The sequence below is a fragment of the Oryza glaberrima genome, chromosome 1 (genome assembly GCF_000147395.1).
Source record: "Oryza glaberrima chromosome 1, OglaRS2, whole genome shotgun sequence".
Classification (NCBI taxonomy): Eukaryota; Viridiplantae; Streptophyta; class Magnoliopsida; order Poales; family Poaceae; genus Oryza; species Oryza glaberrima.
Window position 1 is genome coordinate 35681168 of NC_068326.1, and position 14574 is coordinate 35695741.

The 14574-nt window shown below is 47.1% G+C and overlaps 2 protein-coding genes and 1 pseudogene across 2 annotated transcripts; 2 read left to right on the forward strand and 1 right to left on the reverse strand.

Moving 5' to 3' along the window:
- The first annotated feature begins 2938 nt into the window (after positions 1–2938).
- LOC127759891 (cytochrome b561 and DOMON domain-containing protein At3g07570-like) lies at positions 2939–4546 on the forward strand (annotated as a pseudogene).
- A 2249-nt stretch (positions 4547–6795) lies between these two features.
- LOC127780097 (RHOMBOID-like protein 13) lies at positions 6796–8210 on the forward strand. Its single transcript, XM_052307051.1, has 2 exons — positions 6796–6937; positions 7031–8210. The coding sequence occupies exon 2, from the start codon at positions 7181–7183 to the stop codon at positions 8000–8002; it is 822 nt and encodes a 273-aa protein (XP_052163011.1). The 5' UTR covers positions 6796–6937; positions 7031–7180; the 3' UTR covers positions 8003–8210.
- A 426-nt stretch (positions 8211–8636) lies between these two features.
- LOC127780086 (calreticulin-3-like) lies at positions 8637–13091 on the reverse strand. The gene is made up of 14 exons (XM_052307040.1): positions 12908–13091; positions 11906–12013; positions 11581–11773; positions 11115–11373; positions 10975–11031; positions 10850–10897; positions 10487–10573; positions 10344–10401; positions 10152–10219; positions 9963–10058; positions 9824–9880; positions 9652–9744; positions 9099–9131; positions 8637–9017 (listed from the first exon to the last, which is right to left on the reverse strand). Exons 1-14 carry the CDS (start codon positions 13074–13076, stop codon positions 9006–9008), a joined length of 1338 nt encoding a protein of 445 aa, XP_052163000.1. The 5' UTR covers positions 13077–13091; the 3' UTR covers positions 8637–9005.
- Between the last annotated feature and the right edge of the window lie 1483 nt (positions 13092–14574).

Genomic DNA, 14574 nt, shown 5'->3' on the forward strand with positions numbered 1-14574 from the left:
GTCTTAGTACAAGCTTATACCCTCTAGATACATAGGAATTTACGTAGTTATCCTTATGATAGATACATTAGTGTGGGTATAAAATGTCTTTTGTACTCATGGGCCCTACGGCGATCTTCTTGGGTCAGCCCATTAGTGGCAAAGGGCCTCTGTGGGCCGCAGGACCTCCCAAGCCCTTAGCCGAAGGCACCTTCTATTTCGAGCGACGACCATATCTTTCGCCCTTAGTGGATCTTCGGTCGATTGATAAGCTTGGTGATGAACCCTTCGGTCTTTATCGCCTGGCTTCACACAGGCTTGATGGCGAACCCCTGGGTCTTTGTCGTTTGGCTTGGGGCTTCGCCTTAGGTGCTCCTTTTGGATTTAGTCGATGTTTGATGAATTTAGATGGTTTCAGCAGGTTAGCCGAAGATCCTCATGACATGTCTCCAACACTGTGAATTGCGGTCAGGTTCAGAGTCGTCTACGTCGTCGTCGTCGTCCCGGATAGCACCTCGTCGCGTACACGCACCGTCCGCGACTTCCCCAACGGACAGCAGCAAAGCCCGGCTTCGACGAGAATATAGAAATGATTCATTAGGATTATAATATTGCACGGACTGGAACCTTCCAGGGTGGGAGTTTTTCAATTCAGGAAAAGCTTCTCGTGAGGTTGTATATGGGGCATAGTACGAAGTAGTAGTTGTTGTTATAGGAATCTGAAGGGATGGATTGATTGGAGCAGGGATCATGGAGTTGGTTTAAAGCTCTGAAACGAAAACATTCAGGCTGGAGTAGTGCGTAAGTGAAAATATTTCAGAGGCATCTTGTTCTCAAGTAACAGCACTACTCCTTTCATATCAGATTGAACATGATACAATTACAGTACTAGTACAAACACGGGAGTGGATCCACTCCCTCGAGTCACTGGAACTGAGTCACTGACTGCCTCGTTTAATTTAGATTATTGAACGGATTATTGCGCAATTTCAATAACCAACTTCCTTTGTGAACGTTCGTTTGTCTGAACTCTGAAGAACTCAACAGATGAGATAAGCTGAGAGGATGTTCGCATGTCCAAAAGAAAAGGCTAATAAGTCTCCACGCGGACAGCGTACTAGGTAGAGATGATTAGCTGAAACTAACACGTTCGTTCGGTCTCCTCTTCCCTGTTCTGACCATGAACATGGCACAGTCATCAAGCCGGTGCGGTTACAGTATTCTGCTACAACTTGCAGTTAGGCCTGCTAATGGGTTGGATGAGAATGGGTTTAATGGATTGGTTTTCAATTTGGATTGTTTTGGTATGGGTGTAAACGGGGTGAGCTACCTAATGGACTGGGGCGGTTTGGATGATGAATAGAGGTGGGTTGGATTGGATTGGTTTTTGGTTTCCAGTTTTCGGCCTGAAATGGGTGGAGTCCATGGATTTTCATTGGATTGGCCCCAATGGACTACTGGCGGCAAGAAGGACAGGAAGGGCAAGGAGTACAGAGGTGATAGCCAGCCGCCGCCGTCGTCGTCACCGGCGGCGGTGCCGACGCCTGTCTGCCAAGAAGAAGCGGTGGTGGAGCTTTCGACGGCCAGCGGCGGCGACGACCAACACGTCGTCGCTCTGCTTCTCAGGCGTGCACGCTGTCATGCAGCAGCATGACCAGCTCGTCGTCATGGCCGCTTCGCCGGCGGCACCGGAGGCGGAGAGGTTGACTGCCGCTGGCGTCGCCAAGGAGGAGTTGGTTGCGGCGGTCAGGATTCAGGCGGCGGAGGTGATGCGCGCGGCGGCGCCGCGACGGGGCGAGGGGCAGCACGTGCTGCTCGGCACCGCCGGCGAAACCCGAGCTGCACCACAAGGTCTCGCCGATGCCGTCGACGTTGACGGACTCGAGCGCGCGGACGATGAGCGGCCGCCGGCCGGCTCGATGACTACTCCGCCGCGGCGTCCGAGGCCAGTGGGCGCCAACACCGCGTTGCAGCGGCTGCAGTTGCCGCCGCCAACGGCGACCACGAGGCGACGAGCTGACGACGCTGCAGCAGTGGATTTGGAATGGACTCGAATGGTTTGAAGAAGTGGATTGAATCCACAAGGGGGAAATGGTTTGGTTTGGTTTGGTTTGGATTGAGCTGAGAAATGGGTTGGGTTGGTTTGGATCATGAAAGAAGGTAAGTGGATTGGGGTGGTTTGGACTATTGAATTTCACTGTTGTGGTTTGAACTGGAGGCGGGGCGGGTCTTGCACCATTAGCAGGCCTACTTGCAGTGCATGCCGTTCCGATCATCGCAGTGAACGCTGTATGTACATGCGTGTGTGCGTAACATATGCCACTTGCTCCAGAGAAGAAAAAGGCTTGCAAGTTTCATGCCCCGTGCTCTCTGGTCTCTGCCCGGAAAGTTGCCAACTGGGGGATATGATTCTACTTGTTAAATCAAGGTCATATTGCATGAAATTTAAGTATACATTACTGTATACATTACTGCATTTTGTTGCTAGGTTACGTTGTTTGTGAAACAATGACGACAAAATCAGTTTACAATTCAGAATGTCTCTAGAACGCTAATGCAGTTTTATGCAAGAAGGATCACGAGGAGATGGTTACATTTGGCGTACCACACAACTCACTGTCAGCCCCGTTTACCAGACAAGTAACTTGCACTATAATACCATCAAATAATGTTCTAGACAAAGTGACAATCCTAAGCTAATACGTACTCTACGTGTTAATGGATTTGTTAATGACAACCCTAAGCTAATCCTAGGCACAATTTTTTACCCTTTTTTTAGCTTAATAACTCAACGTTTTTATATGGATTTGTTTGGCCAATTGTCACCACCCAGCGTGTACGTACAACACGTTTAATTATTCCCTGCAATTTTGTTAATTAATCAGACTTGCATTTCACCAAGTCTTCCATAGTGCGAGCCAAACCAAAGATAAATACCTTCACATTTGCAAGCCACAACATGCGCCACAAGCAGCTGCACCCAGTTTTCTTCTTCCCCAGCAGCCGCCCACAGGCCACAGCTCGAACTCACCAAACAAGAAACCGAGCAGAAAAGTTAAGCAAGAAATTAAACCGATGAAGCCGAGATCTCGCTGTTCTTCCGTGATCAATGGGGCGCCACTGCTCCTGGTGGTGGTGGTGTGCTGCGGCTTGAGCCCCGTGGCGAGGTCTCAGTCGAGCGACTCGTGCTCCACTCCGGCGAGCCTCGCCGCCGGCGTCAGCAAGCTCATCCCCTTCGACACCTCCAACCTCACCTGCTTCGACGCATGGAGCTCCGAGAACTTCATCGTCCGCGTACGTTCTGTTCATTGCCATTTGCTCTCGATTATGATTGCTAGCTTCGTGTAGCTCGCGATTCGATTCATGGCGGTGTATGTACGGACGATTGATGTGTTTGTTTTTTTTGTTGTTTTGCAGTATACGAGCAGCGGGAGCACGTGGAGCTTCGTGCTGTCGGCGCCGGACAAGGGAGGGTACGTGGCGGTGGGGTTCTCGCAGGACGGCGCCATGGTGGGGAGCAGCGCGGTGGCCGGGTGGAGCAGCGGCAATGGCGTCGGCGGCGTGGCGAAGCAGTACAAGCTGGGCGGGACGAGCTCGCGCAGCTGCCCGCCGGACCAGGGCTCGCTGTCGCTGGTGGCCAAGAACACCCTCGTCGTGGCGCAGTCGTCGCGGATCTACGTCGCGTTCCAGTTCACGGCGCCGCAGCCGACGCCGTACCTCATCTACGCCGTCGGCCCGTCGAACACCAACCCCTCGGGCAACGGCGACTACCTCGCCCAGCACCGGGTCTACACCTCCGCCGCCGTCAACTACGCCGCCGGCACGACGTCGTCCGCCGGCGGCGGCGCGGCGGACACGAAGAAGTGGCACGGCGCCATGGCGGGGCTCGGGTGGGGGGTGCTGATGCCGGTGGGGATCGCGCTGGCGCGCTACTTCAAGAAGCACGACCCGTTCTGGTTCTACGCGCACATCTCCGTGCAGGGCGTGGGGTTCGTGCTCGGCGTCGCCGGCGTGGTCGCCGGGTTCAAGCTAAACGACGACGTGCCCGGCGGCGACACCCACCAGGCGATCGGGATCACCGTGCTCGTCCTCGGCTGCCTCCAGGTGCTCGCGTTCCTGGCGCGGCCGGACAAGTCGTCCAAGGTGAGGAGGTACTGGAACTGGTACCACCACAACGTCGGCCGCGCCGCCGTCGCCTGCGCCGCCGCCAACATCTTCATCGGCCTCAACATCGCGCACGAGGGCAACGCCGCCCGCGCCGGCTACGGGATCTTCCTCGTCGTGCTGGCGCTCGTCGCCGTCTTCCTCGAGGTCAAGCTCTGGCGGAGCCGGAGGAGCGGGTGATCCACCGCCGGCGTGTATGATGCTACTGGTGGTGTACACGGAGATGACACGATTTTAGCGATACGTACGCCGCGCGCTACGTGGGTAGCATGCGCGTACGCGTACGTGCTTCTTTTTTTTATTTTTATTTTTTTATTTATTTTTGGGTAGGTGTTATATGAGCGTAGATGCTCTCTCCGTGTTCATGTTCGAGATGGAGTACATTTATTTCGTGTATTATTCACTCACATTGTATTACATTTATTTTGGTGCTAGATCGATATAGAGATAGTGTATATTTTCAGTACATCAGAATACGTGTCGCCGATATTTTTTTTGGAGGGGTAACTACCGATATTTCATATTTTGTTATAAAAGGGACGTAATATACACTCACTCACAGTCACACCACGTTTATGCACGCTGCGTGTGGCTGCAACGCATCACATGCATCCACGTTGAAGGATGGACGAAGTGGCACACCTAGGTGTGATCCCAACCGGGGAGGGTTGGGATTTACACGGAACAACCTTTCACTAAACGCCTCTCAAAGTAGCATTCTTATACTCTTTGAAAAGCCCACTGGTATATGCAGAAATAAGTTATCATTGCTTAATTAATCTAGTCAGATCACTATGTAAGCATGTGTTTAGTTTGGGGACTACATGGGATAGGATGATACCATCGATGATTTTAGGGATGGAGTGATCCTATTTATTTGTTTGGTTTATTGGATGGAATGATCCCAATTTTTTCTTTGGTAGAAGGGATGGGTAGGGATGGGATGAATACCGTTTAGAGTGATGTTAGCACCACGTTACTCCCAGGGAGAAAAGGAGCGGAGCGACAGAAGGATAAGCGGCGACCGGTGACGTGAGCGGAAGGAGGAGCGGCGACCAGTGGCGCAGGCGGAAGGAGGACCGGCGTAATATCAAAGACAACGACGATGTGGACGTGGCGGCTGGAGCAATCACCCTCGCCCGCCATCGCCGCCGCAGCCTTCCCCGCCACCGGATTCGCCACCGCTGCCCTCCCCACCATCGGATCCGTCGCCGTCGCCCCAAGGCCGCCTCCGGATTCACCACCGCCACCGCCGGATTTTCCGTCGCCGCCGAGCCCTCCCTGTCTCCAAATTCGCCGCCGCCGCCCTCCCCACCATCGGATCCGCCGCAGCCGTTGCTCTCGCTTGAGCCCGCCGTCATAGTCACTCACGATGCGTGGAGAAGCAGAGCACGATGCGAGCGAGCGAGCGGCGCGAAGTGGCACCTCACGCCGTGCGCTCGTCCTAGGTGGGACGAGCTCGTCCGCTAGATTTTTCTGGATGGCTTGGTCCCGGATCTAAGAGGAATATTCCTATCTAGGGACCAACCCATCCCACTCACCCCTAAACTAAACACCTCTAAAAGTGGGTTCGTCACATCCCATTCCATCCCATCCCGCCAACCAAACACTACCTAATCTACAACTCCAAGGAGTACTGTTAAAGTGAGCCAACTTTACCATACGTCTCACCATACAACAATGGTTCGCTCATTTACAAACTTACAAATTTACTCTTTTAAGTTGACTTGCAAAATTGATGCAATCTTATTCTAAAGTTCCATATGTTCTCAAATTCAAGTTGAACTCAGACTGTTGTACAAACAATCAAACATAGTAAATCAGACGGCCCACGAGCGGACCTAGGCCCCTGTCAGCCCCTGTCACCCTAGACCATGCCCTGGGGCCTGGTGTCAAAAGCCCATTGGCCGCAATATTTTTTTTTATCATATATGAACTAGCTTAATATTAGAGCACCATAGATAGGCTCGAGCTCTAGCTGTGGACTAGGTCCGTCCCTGAGACCGATCAAAGCAGATTTTCACAAAGTGACATGTCGGTCTGACTGGTCTTTACTCATATGCTCAAATCCTTTACGATTGTAGCTCAAATTTGATCTAGCGCTAAATCAATTTCGATGTCAACACCATCGCTTGATTTCTACATCGACTAACCAAAGTTAGAGAAAGATGTACATATGCAAGTATCAAGACGTGAAATGATGTTTACAGATTTTTTTGTGCCTGATTGCCTCAGCAAGTTTTTGAATCTTAGAATTTGATTGTATGATTAATTGTAGGGGCGTTCTTGTCAATCTTTTGTCCCCAACTTTCTTTTTATGTGGTTAAGAAGTCAAGTAAAAAAACAATTCTAAAATAATCATTTCAAAAAATTCAACCTTTTAATTTTAAAATCGGTTTAGGCCCTATTTAGTTCACACCAAATTTCCCCCAAACTTCCAACTTTACATCATATCACATCACATCCAAAACTTTTCTACACACATAAACTCCTAATTTTTTTTCAAACTACAACTTTCCCCAAACTTCTCCCCAATTTTAGAAACTAAACACAGCCTTAGTTGAAATCCAATACAGTTAGGTACTATCTGCGAAAGTCAATCCACCAAAACTCCCCATCCCAAAAAGTCAAGAAGGCGTTCTCTTTTTGGCTTTTTTGCATCCTGACCCTATCAATTCGAAAACATCATCTCCCCGTGCAGCGAAACCCCCCAAAAAAATTCCCAACTCGAACAGTCTAGGGCACTGGGCGCTCACGGCCGAGAAGCTGCTCGAATCCCCTCCAAAATTCCAAGGTGAGAGCCACTGATCCGTCCCAAAGCCTTCAAATTACTCAAATCCAACCACGAAACCCTAGATTTCTCCCGCTAATTTGCTCATCCGACCAGCCAAACTGTCGCCTCGCGATCAGCGAGTACCCCAATCCCCGCATAGGCTGCGTGCTGGGTAGATCTCTTGCCGTGGAAGTATTGATCCTGTCTTGTTCCTGACCAACTGAGGATTGGAGCTTTGTGATTCTGTGATCTTCTTGTGGAGATATGGGCAAGCCTCTGATCTATGAGATATTGGAGAAACCAGCCAGTAGTAGCGTGATAGGCATCTGCTCCCTGATCTGGTTCTTCATCCAGAAGAGGAACATTGGGTATGGAGATGTTGGGCTGAGCTACGAGGCCGCCATGGAAGGCGGGCAGTACTGGAGGATCATCACCTCCGCCTTCTCGCACATCAACGTGGTGCATTTGGTGTTCAACATGAGTGCATTGTGGAGCCTTGGTGTTGTCGAGCAGTTGGGGCAGATTGGGCTCGGTGTTGAGTACTACCTCCATTACACGCTTGTGCTCGTGGTGCTGTCTGGATTGCTTGTTCTTGGGTTCTACCATGTGATGATTCAGAAGTTCAAGGTGGAGTATTTCAGGAGGGTGACCGCTGTCGGGTACTCGTGCGTCGTGTTTGGGTGGATGACAATTCTGGCTACAAAGCAACCGTCGTCGAAGCTGAATATCTTCGGGGTTCTTTCGCTGCCTATCAGCTTCGCGCCGTTTGAATCGCTGATATTCACATCTATCATGGTTCCTCAGGCGAGTTTCATTGGCCACTTATCAGGGATCATTGTTGGCTACTCAATTGCCTGGGGTTTGGTTCATGGAATGAATAACTATTGGGCTATCACCATGTTTGGTTGGATTGTGCTTGTGTTTGTCTTGAGCTTGAAGCGTACAGGCTCGATGGATTTGAGATTTATTGAGATTGAGCCAGTTACGGATCCCTCGCTGCCTTCTGTTGGCGTAGTTGCCTCAAGAAATGGCAGGACTCTTCAGATGGATGTGCTTCCGAGAAGAGGAGTTGCAGACATTGTATGACTTGCAAAGTGGGATGCTCAATCGCTGAAATGTTTTATAGATAGTCCTAAACTTCTCTGAAAATTTTCAGACATTGTATTACTTGCAGAGTGGAATACTCGGCCGCTGAAATGTTCGATAGATAGTATTGTTCAAGCCCTGAATTGTATCATGCTGATTCAATACTATACTTCCAGTTTTGAAAATCTGGAGTTACTTTCTTTGGTCATTTCTGCTGCAAATGAATTCTTTTATCTGGACTAAAGGAAATATTTGTGAAGGACAGCATGAGAGGTTGTTCAACAGAATTTGTTCAGCACGCTTTTCTTTTCAGGTTTTTCCTATGCTAATGTCCAGTTTACTTATGAGGTGTATTGCATGAGAAAAATCGATGTTCTTTTTAAGGAATTGTGCTTAATAGAACTGCTCTGTTTTCCCTGCACCATTAGTTCAGGTCTCAGGGGTACATGTTTGCTCTTTCTATGAGTTATTGTTTGCTCTTTTTACTTATTATTCCTTAGTAAATTGTTCTAGGTATAGGTTTCTTTTCACGGTTTGAAATGCTGAAACACTGAAACTTATGCATTCGTGTATGTTGATTGCACTGTGGCATTATTCTTAGAATTACACAGATGAATACAGTGAAGACAAACTCTTTGGCAGGAAGCTGCTTGCAGTTGCTAGCTTGATATGCAGTAAAATGTTCAGTGTTCAAAAAGTGGCAGAACATCACCCCGTGCACATTATATTCGCAAGTCGCAACGTTACAACGTCAACATTTCACCAATTCACAACTAAAAACAACGTGTTGCTGGTAAGTAGAATCGTATGCTCTGCTGTCCAAAAGGAATGATCTTCAGGCTTTTGTTCATTTCATTCCAATCCGGATATTCAAATTTTCAGCACACGCAGCAAGGAACACTTGCGGCTATTCTGGCCTCCCAGATCATTTATTGGTAACAATTATAAGCAATGACCATGCAAATTCCAGCTTCTCCTAGGAAGAATGCACTTTTCCGTGATTTCAAAGCTCATCCTGCAAATGGAGCATTACTATGTAAGTCACCCGCTATTATCTAATTCAATATCGATGGAATGAAGGTTTTTTGCAACTTACATGGTAGTCATCATCCCAGTGATCCCTATGACGCTGAAACATAGAGAAGAGCAAAGGGATGTTAGTAACCTAGTAAATCATAGCATTCACTTGTTTCTACCTCTATCTTTGCTTTCCTAAACTCTTGTTTGATCCTTTAATGCAATAAGCAAGGCTCATGCCCTTTTCGCTAAAAAAATCATTATCCACTCTGCATATTTGATATTTCTTGCACTACATCATGAACTTACGGCACTACACAAGTCACAACACACTTCACCACAGCCTCCCAAAAATACCTTACATCTAATCAGATATTAGATCCGGAAAAAAAATCAGATATTAGAGAGAATTTGTTTGCTTATGTAGGAACGTGTGAAGGACAATAGTATAGAAGAAACTAAGGGACCACATGATAATCTTGCATCAGTAGGCGTTTTTTTAGGGGAATCAAAGGTTATGACTCAGTGACCGGTACTCAGTACTAAGTACTTCTAATAGCTCAATGGTGGCTTCACTAGTTCATGAAGAAAGCAAGATGCAAGTTTGTTATATAGCAGTAGAAGAAATATACTCTTTTGTATCTGTCCTTGTAATCCCTGCCACGGTGCCGATCACCCCTCTCTCTCCTCCGTCGCTCTCCTTCCTCCCTTGCTCGTTCAGCTTCCTGTACAAAAGTAGTTACAGTTAGCTTCTCTAATTCCCGTCATGCTCCCACATCAAGTGCTCAAAACTAAGATTTTGACCTTATCCTCTCTAGCTTTCCTCTCCTTCTCAGCTTCTTCAAAAGCCTCTTTTTCGGCCTGCAATGTAGACAAAACTAAGATTGTGCCTAGCAGATATGAATAGCAGACAACAATTCTGTAAATATTTATGTGATGTTACCTCCCTGTTTGCACCCCATGTTTCCTCAGCAGCTTTTCTTGCATATTCCGGATCGTCACAAATGAGGATGTTGTCAAAAACCGAACCAGCCTTTACCTGCATATGAATAAAGCGTGAGTCTATGTCGCATATACATCATTCAGACCAAACTAGGATTTGATGAAGCAAGCAGACCACTATAAATGTTACCTGCCAAACCTCAATTCCAATATATTTCAAGGGTTTCAGCACATATAGGTCTGGATCATCCTCAAACTCTGCAAAATTGGAATTACACACAGCTTAAGTGGTGTTCAAACAAGAGGCCCAGTTCAAAATCAGGTGCTGAGTGTCATATCACACTAAATGTAGCACATAAAGTTAGTAGCACTATTTGCATACCTGGATTATCAATCCATGGGATCTTCCATTTACCCTTGTAGTTAGGATTCTTGATTTTCTGTACACAAAAGAATGTATGAATATGAACTCTTAAAAGATAGTGCACCAAGAAGGATTGGTTGCCAAAGACAAAAAAAACAAACCTTGCGCTTCCATGGTCCCTTGTATGCTGGATTTGGTATCATTCTAGGCTTCCATATGCCATCATCATCATCATCCCACGTGTCAGGCTGATTTAGAACAAAAGATGCATATTAGTTATCATGTGCGTTCAGTACTTCAGTTATATAGAGAACTTCACTGAAAATGCATACTAGGAAGTTATACTAGAATCAGTTGCATTGCTGTCAGAATCTTATGTTGCAGTTACTATAAATTAAATAGATGCCATGGGCTCATGGCAGTAGGTAGAGGTATAGAGCTAGACATGTGGTTAAATTGGCCAGTCTTTGGGTGCTTTTAAATGGTTGATACGTTAGGTTTTGATTAATCTAATAGCTTATTACCTTTTTGTCTTTTGGATCAGGAATCTCCTTTGGAATAGAATCATAGCCCTGACCAAGGCAAATGAAATGTTACAACACATATGCACAGTATAACATGTAAGGGGTGGAGTTTTGGCAACACAAACCTCTGGTTTAACTGCATCTGGATCCTCAATATATTCTCTGTCATCCCAATCCTTAGGCTGCAAAAGAAGGCATATATGTTAGTTATGACATCGTAATTTCTAGTCTTCATACAGCTCCAGTTATTGAAATAAAAAGTTACCTTTTTGGCATGAACATCCTTAATCTTACGAGGAGGGAGGATGTCCCAGTCAGTGTACATGCTCCCTGATTCTCTTTCACGGTTATCAACTAGTATGCTATAGGACGCATCAGGCCTTAGTATGAATGTGTAAACATGCGTCAACTTGTCTGTTTCACATTGCAGATCTTTCTTGATAGGGTAGTTCTGCCCTTGATAAGAAAGTATAAGATGGAGCTTCTTCGTTTGAGTTCCGCATATATCTGGCCCAAACATTAAGCTGCATAAAGGGGAGAAAATAAAGTTAGCAGGCATCGTTTAGCAGCAGACTAGAAAAAGGAGAGCAAATAAACCCTGTATACATGGATTAGTCCTTTGATAATCCAGTCACAGACCATGATCTGGAATTATATAATATAGCTTGCGACACTACCACACGAACAATAGATATTTGTAGGAATTGGAAATCCTGTAAGCAAGAACATACCTGTATGGAGTGTCTCCACTAAATTTCTTCTGGTTGACATAACCAGACATAAGTTTAATATATCCACCACCACATTCAATATCCTGCTCAAACTTTATGGAATACTGGAGTACCAATGTACGGCCCTTGTTACTGAATTCGGGGATCTTGGCCGATATAGCAAAATGCCTGGCGTCCAACGTTGTCTGTATACCTGAATGCCACAAAGAACACAAGGATCAAACACTGTATGGAAGAAAGATAAGCATACAGAATAAACGTTTTCACAATAAAGCCATCAATGTCATCAATTGAAATAGAACGACAATGACAGTAAAAAGCAGACCTTTGTCATCAGGATCTCCAGAATATCTTCCTGCCGTGTGTTTGAACGTTCCAGCTTTCCCTTCGCTCCTTTTCCAATCAGACTTCACCCAGCGGGACTCCCAACCATCTGAATATTTGAAACATGCAATCACGTGAGTCATGACATACACTCAGACAACCAAAACAAGGAGGAAAATAAGCAGCATGGCACCTATTCATTGGAAGTTCATAAATTGGACAAAGCATCACACCTTACTCATTCAAACCAACTCATGCCAACTATTTTCCGTTCAATAACACACTCAGGCTCTTCACGGTCACAAAATTTGATAAACAACAGTTAACAATGACACCATACAATGCTCAATACTCCACTAATTTCACTAGCGGACCTGAACTACATCAACCTGTGATTAGCCCCTTGAAGAGAAGCTCTCATTTTTTGAACGAACAACCCAACCTCCATCCCCATCCATACTTAAGTATTAACAGGTCAGCTCTAAATTCCATCTCTCTCTCGTCACGGGCCGCACCACCATCAGCAACCACCACCATCAGCAAAGATTCACGATGCTGTTAATTATGTATTAAATATCTCGAAATTGGGGCTTTTAACTATTTGCCACTTTTAGATTTGGCAAATAACTATTTGCCACCCCTATCTTAATGACATGTGGGTCCAGATGTGTCTATGATATGTGGGTCCAGTGGTAAAAAGTTAATTGCCACGTCTAAATGTGGCAAATGGTTAAATATCTCGAAATTGACAGGGACAGTAACCATAAAGCCCTTGGATACAATACTCGCACAAGCCCAGGGGGCGACATGGAAAAGCAGCCGCGCCCAAAATGGAAACCGGGAGCAGCGAATCCAGCATGGTGAGCCTCGCCAATTCGAATCAAGCACCAGCACAGAAGTAGCAGCAGCTATAACTATAAGCTCAAGCTAGGGAGCATGCGAAGCGAGCTCCCCCAAAACTGGTAAGCAATTAGGACTAAATTGGGAAACGCCGGATTATTACCTTCGAAGCGCTCCTCGAAGATGACCTCCCCGGCGGCGATGAGGAGCAGCGACGAGAGGGCGATGAATCGGAGGAAGAGTCGGTGGCGGCCGCCGCTGCGACTTCCCATCGCCGGTGGCTCGCCGGAGAAGACGAGGCTACTCCGGTGGCTCGGTAAAGCTGCAAGCATTCCGATGCAATGGAGGAATATTTGTAGCGTGCGCGAGGCCGAGAAAACCCGTGGCTTTTCGGAATATTCACGACAATGCCATCCCGACCTAGCCTAACACATGAACACGAGGCGTTTATGTACGATGGCATTTTGGTGATTTAAGCTAAGACTTCGGGGTAAATCGCGCGAGCCGAAGGGATTAGTGGAAGTGTGGACTGGAGCAGAGCGAGGCACCGGACGGGAGGGGGACGGCGATGACTCGTCCAAGTCAACGATCCAATTCAATGTTCAAACACCGCTACCTGGCCGGTGGGCCCCACCGTCCAGTGAGAGCGCACTAGACGCCGTATCCGCTCGGGGCGACGTAACCAATTCCCGCGGCGGCCAATCGCGGCTCGGCGAAGCCCCCGCGGTAGCCAATGGGGGGGCGCCACGTCACCGGACTGACGTGTTCACCACTCCACCGCCTCGTCTCGCGCTGCCTGGGATTTCTCGTGCCGTCGTGATGACTGCCGGTCAACACCTGGTTTGTGCTTGACCCGCTGTGATTCGCAGCCTCGATCGCTGGTCGCGGGCTTGAACGCCGGATTGCCGTTGAGGCGTCGCCTAAGTTCCTGCATCAATGGATCGAGAAACTATAACGAGAAATACTGTCCTCCTCCATCGTACTTTGTATTGGGACAGTCGACCTCGGGCATGTTCGGCTGCCTGTCTGCGGTGGTTGTGGTTGCATCATGTGTTGTGCGGCACTGTTAGTGTCGGATGCGTCACAAACGTAGCATAGGCAGCCGAATAGGCTCTTCTGAGACGAAGTTCCACATAGATCTCGACGTCTCGTTTCTCATCCGGAAAGACTAAATAAGGCACAGTTTAGTTTTCAAACAAAAAATTTTTTTACCATATCACATTAAATGTTTAGACACATACATCTAGTATTAAATATCACATTGAATGTTTAGACACATATATGTAGTATTAAATATAGAAAAAAAACTAATTACACCGATTAGACGAATATTTTAAGCCTAATTACTACATGATTTGACAATGTGGTGCTATAGTAAACATTTGCTAATAACGAATTAATTAAGCTTAATAAATTCATCTCGCGGTTTTCAGACGGAATCTGTAATTTGTTTTGTTATTAGTCTACATCTAATACTTTAAAAATGTATTCGTATATCTAATGTGACACGCTAAAAATTTTAGTTCGCGAACTAAACGGGCCCTAAGAAACACCCCTAAGTTCCATGTTCCATGTGATTGGTGACCCTCGCAAGCCAACGGCGAGGCAACAGGCGGGCTACACAGTGAGAGATCATAGAGCGTTGTGTGTTGGTAGGGAGCGAGAGCCACCGTGCGGATGGAGAATCCACGGAGGTGTCATGGCGAGCAGACGAGGAAGAACTAGGGATGAAAACGGTCGGAAACGGTCGGAAAAACCCTCTACCATTTCCATTTTCATTTTATTCTCTCGAAAATGGAATCGGAACGTTATACTCGGAAACGGTAACGA

What these genes read in the sequence shown, in the direction of transcription:
- LOC127780097 (XM_052307051.1), top strand. Translation starts at nt 7,181, where the DNA reads ATGGGCAAGCCTCTGATCTATGAGATATTGGAGAAACCAGCCAGTAGT.
- LOC127780086 (XM_052307040.1), bottom strand. Translation starts at nt 13,076, where the DNA reads ATGCTTGCAGCTTTACCGAGCCACCGGAGTAGCCTCGTCTTCTCCGGC. An exon ending in AGGATGTTCATGCCAAAAAG is followed by an intron (nt 11,032 to 11,114) that starts GTAACTTTTTAT and finishes CTTCTTTTGCAG; the next exon opens with CCTAAGGATTGGGATGACAG. An exon ending in CCCATGGATTGATAATCCAG is followed by an intron (nt 10,220 to 10,343) that starts GTATGCAAATAG and finishes CCAATTTTGCAG; the next exon opens with AGTTTGAGGATGATCCAGAC.